General features: G+C 42.4%; 1 protein-coding gene across 6 annotated transcripts in view; it reads left to right on the forward strand.

The window, feature by feature from the left end:
• Positions 1 to 19,297, forward strand: part of TSPAN4 (tetraspanin 4) — a 436,626-nt gene that overhangs the window by 349,871 nt on the left and 67,458 nt on the right. For all 6 annotated transcript variants that reach the window (XM_048305953.1, XM_048305952.1, XM_048305951.1 and 3 more), the window contains one exon: positions 13,813 to 14,004. In XM_048305953.1, coding sequence (XP_048161910.1) covers positions 13,942 to 14,004 — 63 coding nt within the window. In that variant the 5' untranslated portion in view covers positions 13,813 to 13,941. The remainder of the gene's footprint in view (positions 1 to 13,812; positions 14,005 to 19,297) is intronic.

The raw sequence follows: 19,297 nt of genomic DNA on the forward strand, positions 1-19,297 counted from the left end.
GTTGAGTTTTTCACTGTCCCTGGAAGGCTGACAACAAATCTCAGATTCATTAGACCAAAAAGGAAGCAATTACCCAGACAGCAGCTTGCCAATAGCAACTTTTTCCCTTAAAATAAAGGGGTACAGTGACAGCATATTTTCATCAGCTCTCCCTGTGCTGCTGCAGTGAAGGGAAGGCAGATGCTGGGTCTGAGAATGCTGCCTTTTCCTCCAGAGCTTTCCTCCAGGGAAGTGTTTCCAGTCCCTAGTATTCCCCCTGTGATTGCAACCCTCTCTGGCTGTGCCATACTTAACCCTTGGCTTCACTACTGCAATCCTCTTGGTATCCCCTTCCCACAGCAGTTCTTTCTTTCCCCCTCCATAAGCAAGTCAGAGACCACAGTCCTTGAGCAGAGAGGAGACTTGGTTCACTGAACACAGAAAGTCTTCAAATTAGGGATAAATGCAGAATTTCTGTAGAATAACAAAAATTGCTGAGATGGCATATGTCAGGAGGAAGGTCAGGGATGGAGAGGGAATGTTCACCCAGATCGCTGAGCCTAGAGGGTAGCATAGTTAAGTACTAGAGACTGCTTACTCAAAGGATTTTCCTTCATGTATCTCTGCTTTATTTTTCCACTTTCATTGGAGGACTCTCATTCATCCTGCTATCCCGTCCTCCCTTTTCAGCCATGTACTTTTGATACCTGCCTCTGGTGAGAGAGCATCTTGTTACTGGCCAGTCTCACCCTTTGAGAGATGAGGGAAAGAGAGGAGGCAGACTGAAAACTGGATGTTTTTTTCCTGTTTTTGTCCTGGCGAACGTGTCCTGGTCTTACTTGTGAGGAAAACCTCACTCCATCTTGTGAGGGTGAGGAATGCCAGGAATAGTACTGAACTGAATGCTTCTTGGGGATCTTCATCATCTGAAGATGAGAGCTCTCTGCCCCTTTGATTGTGTCTTGCCTCTTAAATTGTTAATGGAGTGCGAATGAAGGTGGCTGAAATAATGTTGAGACATTTTCTTCATACAGAACTGCTTATTTACAATTTGAAATTAGTCATTTAGTGTTAAGTGGCTACAGGTCATTAATTGTGAGCAGGTTCTCTACAGCATAGCTGCAGACTCCAAGTGGCCTCATGATGAGTTATTAAATAAGACTTTTCCCTTGATTGACAAATACAATTTTTAGCCTGAACTTTACTGAGATATTTGAGAGTCCCATTTCTGCCTTCCCCTTTCCTATCCAGAAAAGCTAATTTTGTAGTTAACCCAAGTATATGATTCACTATCCAAAATACCCTCTTGTTCTTGTTTGGATAACATTACGATTCTCAGTATTTGACTTTCTTTTCTATCATGCTCCCATGTTTGTCTCTGGTTTTATTGTCTCATCAGACCTGTCCCACCCAGCACAAACACATTCAATCATCTCTGCCCTGAAGCTCCTTTACTCTCTTGCCTACTAAATTTGCATGAAATTCCAGTGGGTTTTTTTGGGCGACATCCCAGAATTAGTACACACCCGGGTGTCACAAGGCCATTGTCTCCCTTTGCTGAAGGCAGGAACATTTCTATTTGAAAGCTTTTTGTTTTTTCACCTGTGGAATTTGAATTGCTGTGCACCCTGTGGACATTTCAGCTTTGTCAGCTTGACTGTTATTAAGCTGTAATCATTTATCATCATTGGCAACGATTTTATGTCTAGGGTTTTTTTGAAGCAGGTACTGCAGAACATTTATTGGTAAACTGCTGTGAGCATGCAAAAACTTAAGATATATAGTTTATGAAGTCATATTTACGTAGTAGTGCTTTATGGTGGAAGGATATGCTGAGGAAGTGTTTGAGATGACCATTTATTTTTAGATGAGCCAGAAGTCTTTGTTTCCATCTCATTTCAGGCCTTGGCATAGAATGATTGAGGATCTGCAGAAACCCAAAAGCTTTTTACCATCTAATGGCAAGAAAGAGTGTGTAAATAAAACTGACAAACGTAAAAATGCAATAAACTACAACTGTTTCATGAATTTATAACCTGAAGGGGCAAAGTAATAAAAAAGCTATAAATTCATGTCAGTCATGTGCCTTTATTAAGAGCTACTAAGCAATAATACACATAAGGGGCAGTGCAAGAATGAAAGTGTATGTGAATGCTTTCCATGAGCATGCTAAACTGAGATAATTTGATTCTTCATGCTATCTGTGTGTATTTGACCACACATGGGGGTTTAATATCTCTGCAACAACATGTTTTTATAATAAGGAGTAAAAAAAAGGCAATATGTAATTTTAATTAATAAGGATAGATGAGTTAATTTCCAAATTACCTCAGGGAGGATTGTAAAGCTTCACAATCTGACCTTTGGAGAGAGAACCATCTTTTCTCCCATTTAGGTATCAGGGTAAAGGAGGGATTTTTGCTGTCTGTGGTGTTTGTTCTGGCTACCGCACAGAGTAAGTTTCCCAAAGAGTCGTTTGGCCTGGATGCATATTCTAGAATAGGCTGGAGTGAACTCTGAAGATGCTTCTTTCCTTCCAATGACAAATGAAAGAGAGTCTGGGCAGGTGAATTTGAGCTATGAGTTGCCCTAACTCTAGGCATCTGGGCTACCATTGTGGTCTGGTGAATTCTGATCAATGCCATTAATGGTGTCCAGGGAGCTGTTCAGCTGACCAAAGGCAGGCTTAGACCATGGTGAGCCACTTTAATTTCTAGACACTACTAACAGCATTGACATCAAAAGTTAGGTGACCTGAATCCCCACCATAGATGTCTAAATGCTGGTTGTATAGAGTGGAGCTCAGAAGAAATACTTGCAGTCTTCCTGTGTTGTATCCTGTAGCACTTGACAGAAGAAGACGAAGTTTAGTCCAGAAATCTTCAGCAGTTTAAAAGTGGAGACAGTACTTACATGACCAGAGGAGTATGTGGAGGGAGGCCTTACTCATTGTTTGGACGGTTCCAGAGGGAATGTTTACACTCATTTTCACATCATAATCTCATTTCCTCAGATCCATGAAATCAAAAAAACAAAATAAAATGGGCAAGCAGGGGAATCTGTGGGCTCTCCTGTCTGTATGTTGCAGCGAAGCTGCTGATCACAGATCTGTTTAAATGTGTTTATTCCAAAGGATCTGAAATGCTTCCATAGCAGATACTTGGTTGGTGATAAGAAGGGACTGTAATGTTTCCTTTGGGGATAACTAGTGCAGAAAAAAAGATTATTTGAGGTGGCATTCATTACTGATGGCATACTGCCCATGCTTGGAAGTGGCTTGGGATACAAGCAGTTGTGTATAAATAGCCTCAGATGTGCTATTGCATAGCAAAGCCTAATATAAATAAACAATCATTAAAAATTGCTAACATAAAACAAGGGAATAATCTTTGCTTTCTCTTGTACTCCTACCCAATTAGAATAGCTTTCTTGACAAGGCATTTGAGCTATTGAAGTGAGAGATGCTATTCCAGACGTAATGCTGGTTTTGTTACAAGGGACTGCTTACATGGAATTTAGGCTGTTGAGATGGTAGTAAATACTTTGTTTGCTTGTACAAATATTATTAACAATCCATTAAAAAGAATCCATAAAGGATTCAGAATGCGTTTCGCTTAGTTTTCTGATGGAGTTCAGTGAAAGAAGATGAGTATTGTGATGTAAGGCTATTAAGGTGTGATTATTGCTCACAAGCCTGTTATTGATCAGGGGATCAGTACTGAACATGTCAGAAATCCTTCCTATGACCATGTGAGCTTCTTATTGATGGGACTGTTTAAAAACGACTTTCACTGTAAGCCAGTTGTGGTGTACAAGTTTGGTCATTTTCCCCATCCCCTTGAAAAGTTAAATCTCAGGAAATGCGATACTCTCTGTAAGTCCTACTGCTTCCCAAAACTCTTCTGTCCCTGCTCACAGTGGGCTCAATTCCTGAGCAGGGCTTGAGCTCCTCAAAAAGAGTTGGGAATGCCAGAAATCAGCCTGAGAGTCCTGTGCTTTTTAGAGAGAGAGAGAATAGTTGGAAGGGGGTTGGATATTTGTCTGTCCTCAGGTGTTGTCAGCAACTGGGCAGAAAGAGCAGGTTTCAGGCACAGTATTGATGGTGGGACTGAGGAAGGGAGTGCTGCAGTGCTGGTGTTCCCACTGACCCTCACCTCCAGCCCTCTGCTGTCAGCTGTGGCGTGGAGGGCAGTGTTTGATAGTGACCCTGTATGTATATATGTCCTTCTTGACACTGACACTGCTGCTGAGTACACTTCAGAAAGCTGAATGGGAGCAGAGAACATGGCATAGCTGCACTGCTGTTGGAGGAATTGGAGAAGACCTATTTTGTAGACTGTATGCTTGCAGAGGTTTCCATCAGGAAAATTAGCCATAATCACAGTGGAATATACCAGCACAATCTGGGACCTGAGAAAGGATGCTCAGAATCAGCCTTGGTGTATATAAAAAGCCAGACATGTTGGTAAATACTACCTGCCCTCAAAGCCAAGACTGAAACCAGAGGCTCTTTTTGTGGTCTGACTCAACTTCCAGAATTTAGCTTCTGCCACTGTGCGCTGCAGGAGATTCTTTGTTCGGAATATTTAATCAAATACTGGTTTATAGAGTGAAGACTTACTTTCTGAAAGCTTTTGTGAGGGAGGGCATCACCTTTAGCTGTTGTCTGGTTGGGGGGTTTTTTACAGTATCAGCAATTTACTTTTTTAAATTCACAACTAATTTTGCATTTCAGCTATATTATCTATGTTCACTCTGGATGTTTCTATAGCAACCAGCTTTGTGCTATCTACATACCTCTATGGATGGATTAAATACGCAATATAAAATTTGGTTTCATTTTATTTTACTGCAGATTGTGCTTGTTACAACATGTCTTAAAAACTTTCAAGTAATATGAAATAGAATGACCATCTCTGTCATCTTTGTGTTCTGTAAGGAGCCTGTTTGTTTATCTTTGTTTCTTATGGGACTCATGTCATCTTATTTCACTACTGTTTACTCTAAATCTGTCCAGTACCTCCAGGGGAGAGAAAAGCACTAAAGATACCAAATAATCTGGGCTTTATCTAATGCAGGAAATCTGTGCTAAACCAGATTTCTCTGGAGCCAGTGTTTGAGGCTTCTTATTCTCAGTTTCTTTCAGCATCTCATCCAAATGGTTCAGGTAAAATTCTCCATCAGCAATCTCCTTTACAGAAATCACAGGGTTTGTGTTGTATAAAACCCCAAACTTTATAATTGTATTTGCTTCTATTGCTTTCAGTATTTAGTGCTATGTATGTGACAACAGGTGACTACAATTGCATCTAGAGCTCCAGATCTGGTCTTTTCCCAGTTCATGCTATAAAGTAATTTTAAAAGTTATTTATTGCTGTAGGGATGGAACAGAACAGAGACTCCTGGTCCCACCCACTTTCCTTCCACTGCTGCTTCTTTGTTAAAAGATTGTCTTCATTTGATGGATTCTGATTCCAGACCTCATGCTTGTATTCCTCATTACAACTGTATCTATTTCATTACAGTAATCCTAGGTGGATTTAGAAATTCCATTTGAGGAGCAGATGAAAAAGCTTTAACACTTCTGGTTTGGCAGCAGTTAAAGCTAGAACCTGGAAAGAGTAGTGTTAGTGCATTCATCCCTTTTCCTTTTCTAACTCATGCATTTGCTCTGTTTCAGTAAGTTGTCATTAACTCACTGCTTCCTTCATAATCTTTAATTTGAATTACAGTGTAGGCAAATTGCCAGATTAGATGCTTGTGATACTGATAATCACCACTTTTTGATATTCTTTGATCATGTTTAATCTTGTATCAGCAGTGCTGCCTTAATAGGTCATTCTCACCTGTTCTATTTCTGCAAGTTTTTACATCCTCAGTATCAGAGCCTTGCAGCACAGGGCAATTCACTGCACTACAAAAGGGCCTAATTAAGGTCAGTGGCAGTTAAGCACATTCTTTTATTGCTTTGCTGAATAAGGATGCAATTGAGCACACATTTAAGTGTTTCAATGAATTTTGAGCCCATGAAGGGAAACCATCACTTTTTAGGTAGGGAATATTAACTCAAATGTTGCAGTTCTGTTCTTCTGTACCTGTAGTTGATAGGTAGCTATGATTTGGAGGAGCAAGTGTGTAGGAGAATGCTAGTCATAAAACAGCAGGGATTACCTGAATGACTCTTTTTTCACTTTTCCATTAGTGGGGTGTCAGCATGAGATTCTGTCTTTTGACATCTTCAATTGTCCCCAAATTTACTTTAGTTGTATGAGACTGCAATTTAGTAGTGGAACTCAACTGAGAAAGAATAATGAATTTCTTAAGGCTTAAGTTCCTGAGGATACCCTGAGTTCACCAGGATAACTGAAAAAGCAGCATTTTGAGTGTTTCCATTATGGACAGTATGAAAAGGAATGCCCTTCTTGTGATGTTTCTTTGCCCATATAGTCTACAAACAGGACCTCAGACCTCCTTTTAAGCTTGATAAAATCACTTGGTATTTGTCAGGCTCACACACTGGGTGGAATATCCTAAAACAAAGCCTGTTTGTAGGAGAGAAGGGTCTAAAGGGAAGGAAAACAACAACATGAGCTATTGATACGTATTTCTTCTAACCTTTGATGAGACACAGTGGAGTTAGAGGGCAGTGAGGGCATGAATGTCATGCTGGCAGGCAGAACACAGCTTGGGACTGTAGCACTCAGCTACCTGTGTTCATGTAAGAGCTGCTTGGCTGTCGTGCAGGATATCAAGTTCAGGCTCATGGAAGATGGCACGGCACATCTACTTTGAAATTATATTGAGTGCTGCACACTGTGTTGCACTACTAACAAGACAGTGGCTTGTAAAGGAGAGGCAGACAGGATATTAATTCAGGAGAAAATGTCCAGTGGGACATTCAGGCTGGATCTTTGGCTGGTGTTGCTCAGGGTGGTGACCCCATCAGTCATGCTGTTGACACCAGTTGGGGATGCAGGCCTGCAGCTCTTGGCGGTCTTTGGCTGCTGCTTCTCTACATAGCGGCCCATATTGCAACATGAGATGTTTGTATTCTAAACTAATCTTTAAGGAAAGTGAAAAGGAAGTGAGATGGTAGGGCCAAACAACTAGTTTCCTAGAGCTTTTAAATTTTTGCTGCTTATATGTAGAGCTGAAGAGACTGGCATTTGAAATGCTTTGTGCTTTACTCAGTTACGCACTTACCTTTCCCCTTCCCCTTCCTGAGAGAGAGGAGGCTGAATAGGATCTGCATGCTGACAGGAAAAGAAATACAACTTTTGTAGGTCCAGTGGATCTGAGGGGGATAGGGATTTTGAATTTGTTTCTAAATTAGATAAATTTGATGAATGAAGCAGATCTTTAAATTTTACGTTGAAATAAGCTATGTACTCATTGATACAAAACTAAGGATATGATATGTAGGTAAGGAGAAACAGGGATTTAACTCCTTGATTGGTGTCTATGTCTGTAATCCTGTTTCCAAAAGTAGGCTGATGCCAGGTCAAACAAGCAAGCAAAAAAAAAAGTCAAATTCAAACTTCAAGTGAACAATTAAACAAGGGGGGGAAGAGGGTGAAGTAAGGAGAACAAATAAATGCCCATAAAGTTGAAAAGGTTTTACCTAGCTGAGTACGCTATTTTTGGTCATGGTTGCTTAGGGATGCTTAGAGAGAATATAAGAAAAAATGAAGGACAAGACAGGACATTTTAATCAGCTCCTCCAATTAATAGTTTAAGGTCTTCCCCTGCAAGGGCTGCAAGTAAAATATCATTTATAAGAAATGCTGGGATACCTTGCCCTCATTTGATTTGTGTAATCCCTTTCTGAACCTGCATATATTTCAGCGTCCACAAAACTCTGTGGCAATGAATTCCAGAATTTAATTAAATGTTTTGTGAAAAAGTACTTGACTTTACTGGTTTTCAGCCTGCAGACCAAATAACCTCTAGCTTTTTTAATCTTAAGAAAAATGAATAATGATCCTCTATTCACTTTTCCTATCCCATATTGGTGTTTAGGGAGCGCTGTTGTTCCACTATCTTCACTCCCAGGAGTGTGGTCCCTACTAACTGATCTTTTTTCAAGTGGTTTTTTTCACTAGTTCTTTTTAAATTCTTGCTAAAAGGACATAGCTCAGATCATGGCCATTTTGGATGAAGTTAGTGCCTCAATACTCTAAGGGTAGAAATGTGCTTCTACCCTCCCATATTAAATTTCAGACCTCTGGCTGTGGAGTGCCACAGCCTTTGTCTGCACTTGCACCCAGGCTCCTGCTTCTCCCAGAGAAGATTCTTGATTCACTTGATCCTGTCAATATACATAAGTATTCCATTTCCACCCCCTCTCTGTGTCTAGCTGTCGTGGTTTCACGCTGGCCCAGCACCAGGCACCCACGAGAGCCGCTTGCTCACCCTCCCCTGCCACAGCTGGGCAGAGGAGAGAAAAGGAAAAAAAATTAACAAAGGCTTCATGAGTGAGGTAGGGAACAAGAGAAACAATTCAAGGGCGAAACAGACTCAGGTTGTGAATTTATTACTAACAGAATCAGAGGAGGATAATGAGAAGTAAAACAAGCCCTTGGAACACCTTCCTCCTCCCAGCCCCTCCCTCCTTCCCACTGACAGCTCAGGGAGACAGGGCATGGGGGTTTGGTTAGTCCATCACTGAGATTCCCTTCCGCTGCTCCAGGAGAGGAGTCTTCCCCTGTGAGGCCGTGGGGTCCCTCCCACGGGAGGCAGTTCTCTGTGAACTTCCCTGGCGTGGGTCCGCTCTCATGAGCAGCAGCCACACCGCACCTGCTGCAGCCTGAGCCCCTCCCACGGGCCCACAGCCCTCCCAAACTGCAGCGCCGGGGCTCTCTCTTTCCACAGGGTGCAGTGCTCCAAGGACAAGGCTGCTCCAGCCTGGAAGCAGGGCCCTCTCTCCCCACCGGGTCTCCCACTGGATCACAGCCTCCTCCAGGCATCCACCTGCTCTGGTGCGAGCACCTCCCCCATTGGCTGCGGGTGGATCTCTGCATCTCCCAGGGGCTGCAGGGGCACAGCTGCTTCACCATGGGCTGCACCACGGCCTGCAGAGGAACCTCAGCTCCGGCGCCTAGAGCACCTCCTGTCCCTCCTTCTCCACTGCCCTTGGTGTCGCCATGTTGTTTCTCTCACATGTTCTCACCTCCTCCAATTCTCTGACTAGAATCCACAATCTTGTGACTTTATTTTGATTTTGTTCTTAAATGTGTCATCACAGAGGTGTTACCAACCTCTCTCATTGGCCCAGTTGTGGCCATCAGCATGTCCATCTTCAGAGCCATCAGGGGTTGGCTCTGCTGGACATGGTGGGAAGCTTCCAGCAGCTTCCCTACAGGATCCATCTTTGTGGCCACCCTGCTACCTAAGACCAGGCCGTGCCAAACCAGTACACTAGCAGAAAGCAACAGTAACTTAAGTGTGCCTAATATTACGAGAACATTTGCAGGATAATGTTCACATCGCTACTGTTGATACTTAGGTGTTGTTTTCTTTCACTGTATACTTAAACTCTGTAATTGGCGGGGGAAGCATATTCATGCAAGTGGGATTGAGAGAGCCCTTCTGGTTTAAATATGTAGGGACCGGGAGAGAAAAATCCTCCAAGGGAGTTAGTTTAACTGCAGAACAACAGGTCATATCTTCCACTTGGATTCTGTTATCAGTGTATTTCTTAACACACAAGGAATTTTTTTTTTAGCTAAAAGAGGAAATGTGATGAGTAGATCCTAATCAGATACAGTATGAGAAGCCTCAATTAGATGCATTTTCCATGTTATAAAACCAATTAAAAACCCCACTTAAAGATGCCAGCACCATTATCATGAACAATGAGTCAGTTTCTCCTGCAGTATTTTAAGTGTGTAGCTGTAACTTCAGAATAATTTTCTCCACCAACAGGCATATATCCAGGGCTGTTTGGGATTACTTTGATTATCATACTGTAAGATCATTTCTAAATGTAGTCACCGAAGCCTGAATAATTTATTTTCTAGCCCATTAGAACAATTTGGAGGATCTAATTCCATAGGCAGCTTTTTTGCCAAGAGAGAAAGCACACGTGTCTGTGTATCTCTTGGGGAAGAAGAGACAGATAATCTCTGCTTGTAGAGTAAGACACCTGCTGTACTGCTTGACTCTGCTCCATAAATGCCTGTGAGCAATTTGTCTTGAGCAGAATATTCTGCTGCTTCCACAGCCAGTTGCAAAGTCCAGGGCTTGCAAAGAACCCAATGCTTGTGTCTTTTACTCACAGTTTTGCAGCTCAGGCATAGATGTGCCAAACAGCCTGTTCAAGATTTACACTGAGGTCTTTCCTGGAACAAAAACTTGACTCAAATATCCTGTGTCTTGGGGCCGTGACATATTCTGGTGCCCCACTGTTTTGATCCTAGAATAAAAGACTTTGCAAAAAAATATGCAACATTTATTGGGGGAAAAAAAATGTTAGAGGGAGCTGCATTTTGTTTCAGGTTTGGCCATGAGCTGCCTTGCTTGCAAGAGAGTGGATTATCATGAAGAATTAGGCCAATAATGTGTTAAACATTTCACAAGGGAATATTAAAAAGTGCTATTGTCAGTAGCCTGGCATCTTTGAAGGAGACCTTTTTTTTTTAAAGTCAACTCTACACTCACTAAATGTAGTTAATACAGACTCTCACTTGGCTGCCAATACATCGGGTTTAAGCTGTAGACTTCTCTCTAATTTCTTTGTGTTAAGGTTTTCTCCTTTAACTGTGACAGCGTCACTGTTTTCGTGGAAGCCCCCAAATTGTCAAAAGTAGCCCTGTTAATGGTTTTGGTTTTGTTTAATTTCACATATCAACAAGCCTGGAAAACTGTCAAAACTTATCATTTCCTCACTGTGCTTCTGACTCTTTGACACAAAAAAAAGGACTGGGAGTTGGGGATGGGGTAAGGAGAGAAAAAGTGGAGGAGAGGGAACATCAGAAATAGTTATTTAAAATTATCCGTGCCTTAAATACCAAGAGGAAGAAGTAAAAACAGACGTGCAGCACAGAACCAGCTACAAGTGTTTTCTCTTGGCTCTGATCCAGAATAAGTAAATGTGATGCCTCTAATTCCTGGGTCTCAGACTGGGAATTACATTGCAGTTCAGTTCAGAATGGAGGGCAGAGGGGACAGGGAGCAAGCTTTTTGAATGTGTTGGAATGGAAAACATTCGGCTATTGTTGGAAAAGCTCTTGTGGCTGTCGTGGTGTTCTTTGAAGAACCATGTTCCCATGTTTAAACATTTCCTTAACCAGGTGCTTGAGTGTTAAAAGGCCATTAGATGGAGACTTGCAGGTGTGCTTTGCTCCCTGGGGAAAAGGGCGGGGTTAAAGAGCGGTTTAGGCTAGAGTTTTAAGGACAGCCTCTGTTTCCCGTGTGTGCCTGGGGTGACAGCTTAGTAAATTTATTTGGGGATCATGAGCGGATGTTCTGGTGTGAGAAAAGGAGCAGGGCTGAACTGAGGTGGAGCAGTCTTCAGTAATGTGTGCTGACTCTGTGAAATGCAGTTTGAGCCAGATGGTTTAATGTTCAAAGGATTCCTTTGTGCGTTTCAAGGTTTGGTCAACCAATCTAAGGAAGAGCTGTGCATTATCCCTTCAAAAATAGGAAGATAATGAGCTGCCAGAGAGCAGAGTATCTCTGAATCAAGAGCAGTGTAGTGAGATACTCCTGCTGAATAACTGACTTGAAATATTCATCCCTGATCTTAATGGCTACAGCCCCAGTTGGGGCATTTTGCATGAACTGTGTGCTGGTTTTGTGATGTTTTGTGCCACAGGTGAATTTCCAATTTCTGCAAACACGAATGACTTTGGAGTCAGAAGATGCTGAATTTGAACGTCCAGGCAACAATGTCTCAAGCATTAAACATTGTGCATCATAAAGAGTTTAGTGGATGATAGAAGAGCAGGCAAGCAGGTCTTGCCGTTACAGCATCCTCAGTGAGACCCACTTCTGTAAGACAAGTGATAGTTGTAGGTGTTGGTATCACCCAAAGCAGTGTAGCAGCATGGGGAGCATGAAAGGTGATGAAATAAGCTGCCTCTTATTGGTGCTGTTGTATTGCTTCAAAACAAAGAACTGAAGGTAAGAGCTGAATGTATTGCAAGGTCATGGCTCTGCTGCTCTTGGGCATCTGCCTTCATTAGGCTTAATTGGGCTGTTTGAGTGGCCTCCCTGTGCCTGCAGCTCTGAGACTGGTTTTGAGGCGAACATCCCCCAAGCTGAAGAGGCAGAAGTGCACTTCTGCTTTCCATACCATTCCTCAGCCAGTTTAGTGCTGTTCCTGACTGTATTTCAGCACTCTGACCAGTTTGGTTTTAGTTTAGGTGTTTGCCATCTCTCCTTCGATGCTGTTCTGTTGTTCAGTAGACCTTCAGAGTTTTATGCCCTCTTTAAGGAATTTATTCCTATTTGATTCAATTTTTTTCCTTGGGCCATGATGGTAACTTTTCTTTATATCCCCTCCCTTAGCCTAAATGATTTTCTGTGGGTTACCTTCTCTCAGTATTCCTCCCCCTCCTCTCCTTTGGTTATTCTTCAGTCATTTTGGATGATGTTAAAGATCATACTCTGTAAGTGGGAATAGAGGGGAGGTATTTCCAGCGTATATGGTCAGGGCATGGACTGTCCCTCCGTGGCACTTGTAGAGGGTACTTGTGAAAGGCTGAATACAGTGATGCCTGGAAAAGACTCCTAAATGAGGCAATTTGAGTCCCTGTGTCCTGGAGTTCACTTTCTCTCAGTGGAGACACGCAGGTTGGTGCAGCTGAGGTACATGGCAGTGAGGTATAGTTTGGTTCCTTAGCTCTGAACAAAAGAGACTGGTTTGCAGCTGGGGTAAGGAGAGCTGCCTTTACTGTCCTTTATTTGGGGAGGAGTTCAGTGGCATTAAGAGACAACCTTAGTGATTAGTGTAAGAAATTGCTTTGGCTTTTGTGTTTCTCCTCTGTGTTTAATTTCTGAGGTTTAGCTCTGCCCCAGGATTAGCTCTGTCTTTTTCCTTCCCTGGTTCATGAGCTGCCTTATGTTCATCCACTTTATGCAGGTATTTAGTGGATATGCTCTTGCATATGTCTGGCTTACTACTCTATGAACACAATTTCTTTCCAATCCTTTAATTGATTTGGATAATAAAGTGCAATTATAAACTCAATAAAAATTGGTTATTTTAAAGGGAGAGCAGGAGAGAAAGAAACCTAGAGTGCTGCTGTGCTGTGTGACTATAATAATGCAAAATCCTCTTTGCTTTACACTCTCAATGCTCTCTTGCTTCCAAGGGAGACTTGACCTTAGGCAGGAGCTAACTAAGAAGTGTGAGGTGTCCTGCCAGGGGGATGCTAGGCAAGATTTGTTTATGGCATGTGTCAGGGATGAGAGACAGTGTATTGGGATGGGAAGAATGGGGAATCGAAAATGGTTCAGCCATTCTGGGCAGCTCTGTAAGGTACCTAAATAGGACATGGATTTTTTTCAATCCCTTTGAGGGCTGAACCTTTGGGAATTTATCCTTTACTCAATGTGTGCTTTTCCGTTAGAGAGCAAAAGACCTGGTATCTGAGGTTGTGTCTTGGATTTAGGAAATCTATGTCTTCTTGTGTGTTGCATCTTAGTGATGACTTCTCTATAATAATTCTTTTCTTTCTCCTTTGTTTTTCCTACTGAAAGTGCAACAGGGAGAGAGCATTTCTTATTAGGTGTGACTGCTAGTTTGCTCCACTGCCATATTGATGTGGATTAATATCTGGGGTTGCTTGGATACAATAACTGAGTTTTTGTTTCTCTTTGTTTTTCCAGTTGGGAGGCTGTGGAATCCTTGGTGTAGGCATCTGGCTGGCTGTTACCCAAGGGAACTTTGCCACCCTCTCCTCTTCTTTCCCGTCGCTGTCAGCTGCCAACCTACTGATCGTCACAGGGACGTTTGTCATGATCATTGGCTTCGTGGGCTGCATAGGTGCCATCAAAGAAAACAAGTGCCTCCTGCTGAGTGTGAGTATTGAGCTGCTGCACTGTTTGCTGTCTTGTGATGCTGGTGTTATTGCAATGCATGTTGCAGTGACCTGTGTTTCAACAGAAGTTGCCCACTTGACATGCATGAGATGTCAGTCACGTGTGAAACAGGCTTTGATAATTGCTCTAAGGAGCTGCCAGGTCATTCCTGACCACACTGTCTGTGGAGGATGACAGCTGCGAGAAGGGAATTGTTAGTGGTGATGTAGGCTTCCTTCAGAGAAGAGGAAGACTTTTGTGAAGCCATGTTTTGTAGTGTATCTTTTAAATTCTTTTTCACTCCGCTTTGGTAGAAGTCCACTCCAAGTGTTTGCCCTAGTGGGACTGATGTTCTGAAGTCCTGGGCAGAAAGATCAATGCAGGCCGCAAACAGATTGATTCTGAAGAGGTTGATTGTGGTTTAAATTGAAAATTAAGATCGTCAGATTTGACAATGCTGGTTTTTCCAGCCATTAACTCTACAAAAGCTGAGATGTCAGGAAGCAAAGGTGCCAGCACAAGGAGACTGCTGTGAAATCAAAGATTAATAAGGTGCCAGCTGTCCATGAGTTCACAGAAGTTTGAGCCACATCCCTGGTATATTTTATCAGAATGCAGTTTGATGCCACTCAGAGGTGAACTTTAGGAGCAGTGAATACCTTCTGTAGTTGATGTTAGTGTATATTTTGCATCCTGTTCAGCTGAGGACCAGGAAGTAAGGTGATCTTGCTGCTCAAGTCTGAGACTTCATCATGGGGTTTGGCAAAGCTCAGAGTGAAGAGAAGCTGTGCTTCAGCTGGTGACGCCTCTGTAAAAGGCTGTTCCTTACTGTGCTTCACATACTATTTTTTTTTTTTTTTCTCCTGGGAACTACAGAATGAGTTGAGGCACACAAGCCCCAAATCTCTTAAGTGACTGAGATTCCAAGCCTCAACAGAGGACTCTTTCCAGGTCCTTGCCTTAATCAGTTGTTTCTGCTGATTTTTAGGCAGTCAGAACTAATCAGTCTAGGCTAGTAAAGGCTATATATGTGGCTTGAAACTAAAAGGAACAATATAAATGGAAATTAAGGCAGTTATGTGAGTGAAAATTTAAACTGGGAAGGCTGAAGTCAGAATCTGAGGCTGAAAGTCCTTGACATTTTTAACAGTCCTATGAATACACACCTTGTGGAGGAAGTGTGTGCTCAGACAGATGTAATGGATTACAGCTTCAATGCCAATGCAGCAGGAGCCCGCAGGGTGCAGATTCTAATGGTATAGCTTATATATGCAAAATTAATCACCTACTTCGTGCTTTCCTGAAGGCCTAGCTGAGATGTGACAGCAGTGAGCAGTGCCTGATTGCGTGTCAGGATCAGGTCAGGATCTGGCAGGCAGTCCTCGGTACTGGAAGAGATTCAGGCTTTTATCTCGTATGGTTCTTTGGCCCTCATCTCTTTTTGGCAAGGGCAGAGACTCCCTTGATCAGCCATCGCTGCTCAGATGGCGTGAATGCACTCAGCCACCCCCAGATGGGCGTCCATGGGAGATGGAAATGTTTGCAGGTACTGCTCCTCCTGACATGCTACAGTCCTCAGAATCCAGTGTCCTTCAGTGCATGGTATAAGGACTGTACTTGATGGATCAAGTTAAGTAATGCAAAGGAATCCAAATTCATTTAGGAACTCTCTGCATGGGAGAATGGGGAAGCTTGATCTGATTTGGTATCCACATTTCACTCTGTCTGCCTGTTCTTACCTTTCTGTACTGTAGCTATTCCGTGTGGCCTCTATTTTACTCAATTTTCTTCTCAATTGCGTTAAGTTAGAGCTGATTATAGCTACTTTAATTCAGAATAAGCCTGACTGTAGAGGGTTGAAATACAGTTTCATTAGTCCACATTGAATTCAGTTTTTATTTGGTCTAGAATCACTTTCCACGTTGCAGTGCATTGGTACTTTCTTACTGTCAGTAAATACCAGTGAGATTTTTGAGCTCTTCTGAGTTGTTTTTATTGTGCCTATGTCCTTGGAAGATAAATGGATGGTGGTAGCAGCTCCTGCTTCTGGGAGCAAAGCCTTACCATGCAGGTTTGTCCTTAGTCTTCCTTTCCCCACATTGCTAGTTCTATCTGATTAGTGTTTGAAATAGTGTTTTCAAGTTCAGGACTGGGGTATTTGGTTTTGGCCAGCTCCCGTTTTCCCAGGTAACACAGATAGCAAAACAAGTGCTTAAATGAAAGAAATTGCTAAATATCAAACCAGGGCTGTTCTTAGGGTGTGTGGTTGCTACATCCCTTCATCCTTTTCTTATTCCAGAGGTGTTCCCAACACTGTGTTCTGCCACAGTGAAAGTATCTCTTCCCAGAATATCTCCAGTTTTTTTAAACATCCCTGAAAATGCCCTGTCTACTGCTTTTTAAGAGGATTGTTTTGTTGCAGCTGGCTTGCAATAGGATTTACCATCTAAACTGTAAAGGGAAAGCTCCTGAGTGTTTCCAGCCTTGTGTGTCTGTGACACACACGGTGTTTAACAATTGCTCCCGGATCAAGTCCTTACGCTCCTTTCAGCATCTCCCTGGCCACCACTTAACATCTGGCCTTGGTCCTGGGAGTAGGACCGAGGTTGCTTTTGGAACTGAGTTTATGTCTCCAGAGGGCATTGCTACAAGTCTAACAGCCACTCACGGAGTAAGTTGTCTTGCTCATGTGTGATGCAGCTGCATTTTCCTGCGCAGCATTTGCTTTAGCTAACTTTGTAATGTTTATTCCATTTGGAAGTAGAAGCTTTGGAAGTAGAAATGGAGAAACTGAAGTCTGCGCAGGTGTTTGAGAGGGGATGATGGAGGCTGTTTGGTTGTGTGGGTAGTATATTCTGTTGCACTACTCCCTGGATAATGTATTTGGATAATTTGACCTCTCCTCCTGATATTTGTTGAACCCCAGCACTAGAATCCCAGAATGGTTTGGGCTGGAAAGGACCTTAAGGATCATCCAATTCCAGCTCTCCTGGCATGGGCAGGGACGCCTTTCACTAGACCAGAGCACTGAACAAACTTAGGGAAATGAGATGGACAGGAGTTAGACAAGGTCAGCAGGCAGTTGTAACAGGTTTGTGGTGGGCTTAAAACCATGGAAAAGTTACTAATGGAAATGCAAGGAAAAGGAAAGCAAGGAGTAGAAGCTAGAATGTTGCGTGCTTTGCACGTTTCAGTAGTCTGTATGCAATAGTCTGATGAAGTGAGGCTTGGAGTGGACAAAAAGAAGAAAAAGTAGAATAAACCAAGTGGGTTGGCAGATGCTTATGTTATACCCTACATGTGTGAGATCAGACATTGCTCCATTGAGCAGAACATTGCTGTGTATCTCTGAGTGAGTAGCAGTTTTCACTGACCTCCCCTTTCCTCTGCTCCATACAGTGTGAGAGAAAGCCTGGGGTGTGAAGTATGACCATAGACAGTACAAAAGATGATGTGAATGTTCTGCCTGTACTGTATTCCTATTGCAACCCACTCTGAAATCCCATCCTGACGATATTGTGGAAGACACTTGGGGCATTTAAAGCCCACAAACTACCTGTCATGCCTCGTTTGACCAAGAGCAATATGGACCTCAACTTGCTCATATCTCTCATAGTGCACCTCATCCTCATGTGGGGTCGTTGGGAGTCTGATCTGCAAGGACTGGAAAGACAAATCTGCCATACAACAGGAGCACTTCTTGTTCTGCTTCCCAAAAGCAGAAGAAAGAGGAAAGCATGGGGCAGTTACGAGTTGGGGGGATGTGCTGCTGTTACTGAGGTGGGCAGTTTGGAGGAAGGCATTAGAGATACTGCAGGAGACATGGAGCACTATGGGGATCCTAAAATCAACTGGGAGGAAGCAGGACTAGCTCAACCCACCTGCATTGGAGGAGCAGAGTTTGTGATGGTAGACATAGGATGTTTGTGGAAGGTCTTGCCTGAGGACTAGTGCTACTGTTGATGTGATAAGGGATGAGATTTCCCACAGAGTTTGAGTGAGTGAAAAATGAGTAGTGTCAGAGAGACATTTCAACCTATTTACATTTCACACACTAAGTTGCAGAGCTGATGCGACTCTGATCATGTATCTTTGTGTTCTGCACATAGGACATTTGTATTGGGTTGTCAGAGCATGGCTTGTAAGCTCTTTGGTATTAGGCTGCTGTAGTGTTAGGTGTGAATGTTAGGAATTGCTTACCTCTGGCATTTGCCAATGACTTTTGAAAGAAGGTAGAACAGACTTAAGTGTTTTGAGAAGTAGAGGACAGATGGGGAAAGGAGGTGAAAAGCAGAAGTAAAGTTCAGTTTGTATATGAGTTTTTTGCACAGCTATGTGCACTAGTCGGGAGTGATCCACATTAATTCTCTGAATCAAGAGTTTAGATAGTCTAAAGCTTCACAGATTTACTGACTTGAAAGGAATTACCTGGTGTCCACTGCAGATATTCTTTGCTCAGTAGCAATGTGTAGTCAGGACAGTGCTTCCTTAATCTCTTAAGAAACAGGCCCATTCCCATTTCTCTGCATTCAGAGGAATAGAATAATATGAAAATATAAGAATATAAAGAAAAAAAAATAAAAGGAAACCTCAACCATTCTATGCATTCTGCAAAAAATACATAGATGGGGGTGAATTTTACAGCTGTCATTCTAAGATTTCAGTGAACAAAGAATGGGTATTTGCACTGATTCTTATTTGCTCCAGCTACAGTGTGAAAGAAGATAAACTTTTCCATTACTAGATTTCCCTAGGGAAATCAAAGCAACAGGAATTCTTGAGATAAGTATGTAACCTGGTATATATAATCTTACATTGGAATATAGATGCAAATTGATGAATGAATTAGGCAAACACTGCTTTCCTGCTTCAGTAAGACTTGTTTAAGGTTTCTATGAGTATTGTTGCTCAAGGCTGTATGATTGAGGTTCCTCTGCTACAAGCTCAGCTGTAGTTAGAAAATGGCAGCTTTGTTCTGATGGATTGGGTCAGTGTCCTGGACTAGTGACAGAGATAATAAGCCAGGAGTCTGACTTGTGAAGGTTAATTTATGGACTTCCATTGATTTTTTTTCATAGGTGTTTGGTCCTGCATTGCTGGATCATGTAGCTGTACTGCAAATCTCTATGGGTTATCTTAATACAAAATTAGGAATCCATCTTGGCTGGTTTTCCCTTTGGAATTGCAATACAGTTCTAATGTGCATCAGAGCTATTAACCATATCCATCATCTTTGGGAATTTTAACAAAATGTTTGGCTTGTATGCTCTTAACCCCGCTGCACTGCGTGTGC

The sequence above is a fragment of the Corvus hawaiiensis genome, chromosome 6 (assembly GCF_020740725.1).
Source record: "Corvus hawaiiensis isolate bCorHaw1 chromosome 6, bCorHaw1.pri.cur, whole genome shotgun sequence".
NCBI classification, from domain to species: domain Eukaryota; kingdom Metazoa; phylum Chordata; class Aves; order Passeriformes; family Corvidae; genus Corvus; species Corvus hawaiiensis.